Here is a 9057-nt window from a genome sequence, read left to right as displayed (position 1 = left end):
AGTCATTAACAAATTCATAAAATCTATTAATTAACAGTCATATTGTACACACATGAAGGTACCCAGAAGCAATTATTTCTAATGAAAAAACACAAATGGGAAAAATTGGGTGGATATAGCATTTTGGAAATAAACTCTTCATATTGCCTTATTACATGCTCGACGGGGTCTTGGCTCACTGTCAAAGCTGTCGGCCATGATGTATTTGCGTGGGCGTCTAATTGTACCATCCTAACATATGATCCAGCATATGTTTGAAGGTAATGGTATTTAGACGATCTTAGTCTTCAGCACAGAAGCATATGAAAATGACATTAAAGCTTTAAGAGCTTATAGTACCAACAGAGCCAAATCTAAGGACATTCAACTCAGTGTGCCATACAAAAGAACCACACAGATTCAATCCATCAATGAAACTCGGGACAAATCTAATTACACAGGTAAAAATGTAGTAAATGGCACAATACCGGAATACACAATGCTCATGATGACTTCTCTAAAGCAGACATTAACTAGCATTTAAGCATACTAACAACAACAATAGATGTGTTAATTATATGGTGCCCAAGCTGTTATGTATCCAATCTAATGGTTTTTAAACCATATGTGGGCAGTGTTACACTGAGAAACAGTGTCTCTTTCTAAACATTAACAAATCTCCAGGCGCTTCCGTCCTACAAAATTATTAGAACAGTTTTCTTGACCACCTGCCTTTCTCCAGATTGTGTATTAGTAATTATGACGGAGTTGACTTCCTGCCTCTCCAGACTGTTACATGTGTATTAGTAAGGAGTTTACTTCCTGTCTCTCCAGGCTCTTACATGTGTGTTATTACAGTAGCTGTGACGGTTTTGACTTCCTGTCTCTCTCTGTTTGCAGGCTCAGGGCAGATCCTGCTGGAGCTCCTGTCAGACAACCTGGGTGCCAGTCTGTTTCTTCTCTCTTGCCAACTCTTTATCATTCATTGTCACGCCAAACATATTTGGCATGACAAAGAGTGACAAGGAGTGAACATAATAGCGCAAAAAGATCTGGGGCAAGGTTACATGTCAGCCAGTTCCAACTTCAGCTGCATCATCTGGGAGGCTGCATCCCCAATGGTGAGTTCAAGAGGACCAACCTGAACGTAGCCTGGGAGGCTGAATCACCATCTTTGAATATCAAATATTAATTATTGTAATTAATCATATATTACTGTTGCTCCTCCAGTGAATTAACTTTGATAAGTCCGGTCTCATAAGAAACCTGCCAAAATAAATGTACATCTATTTAATAGTATATTTTCTTTAAATCGATATTTATTTTGATATTACTTGTATCTATCCCACTACCTGGGATAACAGTCAAGAAATATAGGATAAAAATGAATTAGTCAACATTGCCCTCTTGTGGCAATATCATTATTAAACACCATTCAGTCCAAGGACAGGTGTCAGAAAGGAAAATACTCAAGGCATTGTCAAAAAAACATTTCCAGGAATGCTGCTTTTCCTGAGAACAAGTAACAAAATAATACATCTACACGATGTAGATTAGTCACATTAATATTTCCAGTCACTGCAATTAGCAACTATTCAAAGTATTAGGAATGAAGTCATGAAGTATCTGTTATGGCACATAAGATGTGTCACCAACTTACTATCTCCGGATAGTAAGTTGGTATTTGAAGATATCCCTCTAGTGGTGTGGGGGCTGTGCTTTGGCAAAGTGGATGGGGTTATATCCTGCCTGTTTGGCCCTGTCTGGGGGTATCGTCGGACAGGGCCACAGTGTCTCCCGACCCTTCCTGTCTCAGCCTCCAGTATTTATAATGCAATAGTTTATGTGTCGGGGGGGTAGGGTCACTGTTATATCTAGACTATTTCTCCTGTCTTATCCGGTGTCCAGTGTGAATTTAAATATTCTCTCTCTCTCTCTCTCCCTCTCTCTCTCTCTCTCTCTCTCTCTCTCTCTCTCTCTCTCTCTCTCTCTCTCTCTCTCTCTCTAGGACCTAAGCCCTAGGACCATGCCTCAGGACTACCTGGCCTGATGACTCCTTGCTGTCCATCTGGTCGTGCTGCTGCTCCAGTTTCAACTGTTCTGCCTGCGGCTATGGAACCCTGATCTGTTCACCGGACATGCTACCTTGTCCCAGACCTGCTGTTTTCAACTCTCTAGAGACAGCAGGAGCGGTAGAGATACTCTGAATGATCAGCTATGAAAAGCCAACTTGAGGTGCTGACCTGTTGCACCCTCTACAACCACTGTGATTATTATTATTTGACCCTGCTGGTCATCTATGAACATTTGAACATCTTGGCCATGTTCTGTTATAATCTCCACCTGGCACAGCCAGAAGAGGACTGGCCACCCCTCATAGCCTGGTTCCTCTCTAGGTTTTTTCCTAGGTTCTGGCCTTTCTAGGGAGTTCTTCCTAGCCACCGTGCTTCTACACCTGCATTGCTTGCTGTGTGGGGTTTTAGGCTGGGTTTCTGTACAGCACTTTGTGACATCAGCTGATGTAAGAAGGGCTTTATAAATACATTTGATTGATTGTAATGAGCTGTTTTTACCAACACCTTAGCTCCCACCGTGGCTACCTGCTCATCGTCTATGACTCAGTATGAGCCCCTGACCACAAAATTTGCTTTCCGGACTGACAATCTATAGAGAGGACCTGACTACTTTCATAAACAAGAGTTTAACCCACATTTTTCTCCCTGACCCATGTGCCACATCCTGGGGGCTGCTGTCTGTCTGTGGTTTACACTGGAACATTTCCTCCATCTCACATTTTTGTGACATCCATTGTGTCTGGAATGTCAATCACCTTGAATCCGGGGTTGTCAATACCCAGCTTCTTGTGGTGGTTGTTTTGGTTATTGTTGCTGTTGCATTGGCCTAAATTACTCTGAAAGTAGTGGACAGTGTGGGGTAGTCACCACCATGGTTCTGGAGAAGTTGGAAAAGTCCACGCGGTACTTGCCCATCTTGTTGCGGGAGATAATGGGCAGGAAGCTGTATCCCCACTGGACCTCCTGGGGGATGAAGGAGGTCCGTACCTGGCAGGCGGAGCTGGTGGACTCGGCCGTCCCATCCAGAAAGACCACCAGCTCAAAGTTCTGCTGCTGGAGGGTGTCTGCTGTCATATCGTAGAACAGACTGGCCTTGTCAATGACATGGTACAATGTCAACGGGCAGACAAAAAACAGGTTGTCCTTGCCAGCGTCCACTGCAAAGTCAATGCCTACCTGGTCCAGAATTATAGTTTCGCTGTCCGACGTGACAGTTGTCCTATGCAGCTTGCCGTAGATTTGGCTCCCGATGAGTTAGGTCTTACGGAGGTTGGCCACTCGAATCACCAGGCACAGGCGGCCCTTGTTCAGGCAGATGACCGCTGTATCACTGAAAGTCACTGTCTTTGCCCTCTTCTTGGGAAGGGAGATCTTGGCCAGGATCACCCCACATATGAAGCGGTTGATAAAGACCCCGATGAGGGATTGGACGACGATGATAGCCACGGTGCCAGGGCAGTGCCCAGTGAGTGTCCGTCCACCATAACCAATGGTGGTCTGGGTCTCCAAGGAGTTCAGGAAAGCCGTGGTGAGATCATTAACATTAACTATACAGTGGGCATGGCTGGCTGTGAAGTTCTGTCCAATTAGATCCACATTGCTCTTGGCGATCCAGTGCCATAGAAGGCTGAAGATGAACCAGCTGCCTGTGAAGGAGGCAATGAAGAGGAGGAGGATGAAATGCCAGCGGATCTCCACAATCGTAGTAAAGAAGTCCACCAGGAAGGCAAAGTGGTTGTGGTACTTGATGTTGCCAAACTCAATGTTGCAGCGGCCATCTTTGATCACCAGCCGGGTCCGGCGGATTCTGCGCTCTGTCAGGTAGTCGTGGATGGGCCTCTGGACGAACTGAAACATCCTGGAGCTTTGGGGAAAAAACAATAACAATTGTGTAAGGCCGGGATAAACCGCAATGGAGGAACCACAAAGTGGTCAATTAGCTGGCAGACTAATTTTATTTGGTTATAGAAAATTAACATCAATAAAACTAATATAGAAAATAAGAACTTAAGTATTGTTTATCTCAGATAAACTTTTGAAAGAACTCATCCCCCATTTATAATGTTCACTAACCTTGTTCATAAAACAGCTTGTCAGCAATAGATTTGAAATGTGTCTTTGATATTCCACAAATGTTTCTTCCCGTAACAGGACATATTTTATTTGCCTTAGATACAGGAGATAAAACACAACATTTTGTGTTCTATTATGTTTTCAGTGCCTTAGGAGATGAAATAGTTGATAAAAGTTAAATTTTTCAGTTACCCACCCTACAAAGTGGCATGAGTACATTTATGGTTCTAATTCTTCCCCTGTTATGTAATTGACTAAACAAATCCCTGGCAGCAGTTGCACTGAAGGGAAACCAGACAATAGTGATGCACTTTACGATCTCTGTCTTCAATAACTATGGCAACCTCTCCCCAAGTAACCGTTTAACATAAGTCACTCGTCCTCTAATAAAACTCAATGAGGCAACACTATTTCTGCCCTTAAAAAGACAACAGCCTTTTTCACAATTTCCTATTCAGCAAACATACACACAAAACTTTGCACTTATAAAAATGTCAATACCACTTAAGAAATAGATCACTGTCGCACTGTTGGTCTGTCTATCTAAACAGTGGAAAATACACTTCACGTACCTGCTAAGTGAAATCATGGGCCAAACTGCAGAGACAGGATCAATTTGGGAACTCCTTCTCTGAGCAAGTTGCCATGAAGGCGTTGCAAATGTTTTAATCTACAGTGAAATGTCCTAATCCCAGCCACATGCCATGGTGTACACAGCCCTCAAACAGACAGGCAAGAGAGGCAGGTCGGAATGTTCCAACAGTGCATCACTATTTTAGCCTTACTAGACCCCTGTCAACACCCCACCACACTCCTCCGGAGTCCCTCGTACAGCCACTCACTCCATCCCCAGCCAGGGTGTCGTGGTTGGCTGTGGCTCTCCCTGACACGGTGGCCCACTGCACATGGTCTCCACCACCACCATATGTGGAGCCTCAATTCAAGAAATTGAATATTCTGGATTCAGTGGCCACACAGTTTGCCAGAAAGCACACAATAACTATTACAGTGCACCTATTGAAGATGGGACAACGTGACCACTGCAGCATCCATGCTGTTTTTATTTTCAACTGAAACCATTAGTCAATGAAATAGGGGGGGGGGAGGAAATTACAAAGACATGACTTAATGATGTCTTTTCTTCTCAATTGTTCTTTAAATACAGCAGACGCTTCTAGGAAGGTGCAGTATCATTGGTTTTAGGGACCCTATTCAATCCAATGCTTGTTTCCTATTATTGCAGCTGTACCATCAAGTGTATGGTACTGTCTTACATAATTTTGATGTCGATTTTTAGATCTGTGTTTAAATACATGTTCAAAACACTTTCATTTTCATAAAATTGGGGCACGTAACCTCAGTTCGCAGATTTACTCAACAATTTAGTCTGACCACACGCACCTGTTTCTTTGGTTTACAGAACTATTACTGAGAAATGCCCTAGATAATTTATTTCTTTGCTTTTACCAAATACATAGAAATATGATACTGCCCTGTAAAAGTCTGTATTTTGCAAACAGATTTGAGTATACATTAAATATAATGTCTTACAATTACACCATGCTTGTATTGGCAATATCAGAGAGGTAGGCATGTTGTGTAAATGAAATGATACAAACACCCCAAAAAAGTATTTTAAATCAAGGTTGTAAGGCAACAAAATAGGAAAAATGCCAAGGGGGTGAATACTTTCGCAAGCCACTGTACTAGCAACATGCATAACCACCAAACCAGACAGTCAAATTCAGTGCAGCTAAGACAAAACGCCTTAAATCTACAGTTTTATATAGAGCCAATGCTAAATGGAACTCTTTACCAATCCATATTTCTCAGGCAAAAAGTAACTCCACCTTCAAGAAAAAAAGAAAAGAACATCTAATGTGATAGACCATATGATTGGACAGAAAATAGAAAGCATCAACTGAATGTTAAATGTGTTTCCTGTCAGGTATTTTAATTATCTGTATTGTCTACTTGTTGAATTTTTGTGAAGCCTTGATTGTGGTTGTTTATAATGTCTTGTTAATTGGTGTTGGACCACAGGAAGATTAGCTAGCGTTACAGGGTTAGCTAATGGGGATCCTAATAAAAATGACAAATTGAAATAGTGCACCAGGAATCATTTTCTTCTGTATAACATTTTCATTTAAACAAATGTCATTATCATCCCTTCATACGCTAGAAACTTGCTACTTTGATGTTTGCTGAATGTCATGAACGTACAAATGTCACTATATTATTAAAACCTGGGGGGGGGCAGAGAATGCAGAAACAAGATGTCTCAAGCTGAAACCATTAGAGTCAATGGAGTAGAGAGAAAAAAATTAAAAAACATGACTTATTGATGTCTTTTCTTCTGTTCTTTAAATACAGCAGACACTTCTAGGAAGGTACAGTATCATTGGGTTTAGTGACCATATTCAATCCAACTCTTGTTTCCTATGATTGTAGCTGTACCATCCAGTGCAGGGTACTGTAGATTTTTAGATCTGTGTTCAAAATACTTTCATTTTCATAAAATTGGGGCATGTAACCTCGCGCATTTGCAGATTTACTCAACACTTTAGCCTGACCACTTATACATTTTTGTTGGGGTTTACAGAAGCATTACTGAGAAATGCCCTAGATAATTTATTTATTTATTTATTTGCTTTTACCCAGCTCCTCGCAAGTGCCGTGCTAGAGTGGGCATCCAGCCGGGTAGGAGTATGCCTGCACAGCACATCTGACCACCAGTGCGCCTCCTAGGCCCAGGCTACCCTACGCCTGCTCTAAGCACGGCAGCCATCAGGCCTTTGCACAGCCCAGTTCGCCCTGTGCCAGCACTCCGCTCGTGCAGGGCTACTGTTACCATCCAGCCAGGACGGGTTGTGCAGGCGGTGCGCTCCAGAGCGCCGGTGCCTACTCAGGACCCAGTGTATCCAGTTCCCACTCCTCGCACTAGCCTTGAGGTGCGTGTTTCCAGTCTGGCGCCTCCAAAGCCAGCACCACGCACCAGGCTTCCAGTGTGTCAGCCCAGTCCAGTTCGTCCTGCTCCTGCTCCTCACACTAGCCCTGTGGTGCGTGTCCCTCGTCTGGCGCCTCCAAAGCCAGCCCCACGCATCAGGCCTTCAGTGCGCAGTCCCCGTCCAGAGCTTCCGGCGACAGTTCCCCATCCAGAGCTTCCGGCGACAGTGCCCCGTCCAGAGCTTCCAGCGACAGTGCCCCGTCTAGAGACGGCCCACAGTCCGGAGCCAGCAGAGACGGCCCACAGTCCGGAGCCAGCAGACGGCCCTCCGGTCCGGAGCTCCCAGAGTCGGCCCTCCGGTCCGGAGCTCCCAGAGTCGGCCCTCCGGTCCGGAGCTCCCAGAGTTGCGCATCAGCATGAGGTCTCCAGCGACGCGCCTCAGCCCGAGGTCTTCAGCGATGCGCCTTAGTCCAGAGACTTTGGGAGGGGTAAATAATAATAAGCAGTTAGCGGGGGTGGACAGGTTAGGTGTAGCACAATAACCGTTGGTGACGGTGGCCACCCTCCCTCCCCTCCCTTTAGTTAGGGGATTCTTTTTGTGTTGGGGTTTATTTTTGTTTTGTTTTTTTGTTGTTTAAGGTGCATCTTTTGTTGTTTAAGTCTGCACCTTTGGGGGGGGGGTACTGTCACGTCCTGACGAGTAAAGGGGCTGTTTGTTATTGTAGTTTGGTCAGGGCGTGGCAGGGGGTGTTTATTTAAGGTGTTTCGGGGTTGTTTAGGTATTTCGGGGTTGTTTGTGGTTGTTTGGGTTATGTTCTATGTTAGTGTATTTCTATGTTATTTCTAGTTGGTTTATTTCTATGTGGTGTTTATTGGGTTGACCTTCAATTGGAGGCAGCTGCTTCTCGTTGCCTCTGATTGAAGGTCCTGACGGGACTGTTTGGAGTCGTTTGTTTTTGTATACGTGTTTATTTTGTTTTTCCTTCTTCAAATAAAAAAGAAGATGAGTATACATTTTCCCGCTGCATTTTGGTCCACTCCTTACGACAATCGTGACAGACAAGGTAGGGGTGGTATACAGAAGACAGCCCTATTTGGTAAAATACCAAGTCCATATTATGGCAAGAACAGCTCAAATAACCAAAGAGAAATGAAGGTCAGTCAATTCGGAAAATTTCAAGAATTTTGAAAGTTTCTTCAAGTGCAGTCGCAAAACCCATCAAGCGCTATGATGAAACTGTCTCTCATGAGGACCACCACAGGAAAAGAAGACCCAGAGTTACCTTTGCTGCAGAGGATAAGTTCAAGTTACCAGCCTCAGAAATTGCAGCCCAAATAAATGCTTCACAGAGTTCAAGTAACAGACACATCACAACATCAACTGTTCAGAGAAGACTGCGGGAATCAGGCCTTCATGGTCGAATTGCTGTGTACTACTCCCTTCACAGAACAGTGCAAACTGGCTCTAACCAGAATAGAAAGAGTGGGAGGTCCCGGTGCACAACTGAGCAAGAGGACAAGTACATTAGAGTGTCTAGTTTGAGAAACGGAGCCTCACAAGTCCTCAACTGGCAGCATCATTAAATAGTACCTTCAAAACACCAGTTTCAACGTCAACAGTGAAGAGGCAACTCCGGGATGCTGGCCTTCTAGGCAGAGTTCCTCTGTCCAGTGGGTGTGTTCTTTTGCCCATCTTAAACTTTTATATTTATTGGCCAGTCTGAGAAATTGCTTTTTCTTTGCAACTCTGCCTAGATGGCCAGCATCCTGGAGTCGCCTCTTCACTGTTGACGTTGAGACTGGTGAGGCGTCACTCTGCGGTCCAACTCATCCCAAACCATCTCAATTGAGTTGAGGTTGGATGATTGTGGAAGTCAGGTCATCTGATGCAGCACTCTCCACTCTCCTTCTTGGTCAAATAGCCCTTACACAGCCTGTAGGTGTATTGGGTCATTGTCCTATTGAAAAACAAATTATAGTCCC

The 9057-nt window shown here is 44.1% G+C and overlaps 1 protein-coding gene across 1 annotated transcript; it reads right to left on the bottom strand.

The window, feature by feature from the left end:
- Positions 1–2767: 2767 nt before the first annotated feature.
- Positions 2768–3911, bottom strand: kcnj1b (potassium inwardly rectifying channel subfamily J member 1b). Its single transcript, XM_014197880.2, is given in 2 exon segments — positions 2768–2902; positions 2904–3911. Coding segments are annotated over 2 exon segments (1143 nt in total).
- Between the last annotated feature and the right edge of the window lie 5146 nt (positions 3912–9057).

The sequence above is a fragment of the Salmo salar genome, chromosome 04 (genome assembly GCF_965601325.2).
Source record: "Salmo salar chromosome 04, fSalSal1, whole genome shotgun sequence".
NCBI classification, from domain to species: Eukaryota; Metazoa; Chordata; class Actinopteri; order Salmoniformes; family Salmonidae; genus Salmo; species Salmo salar.
The sequence above is the reverse complement of the archived record's forward strand: the minus strand, read 5'-3'. Positions and strand labels throughout refer to the sequence as shown.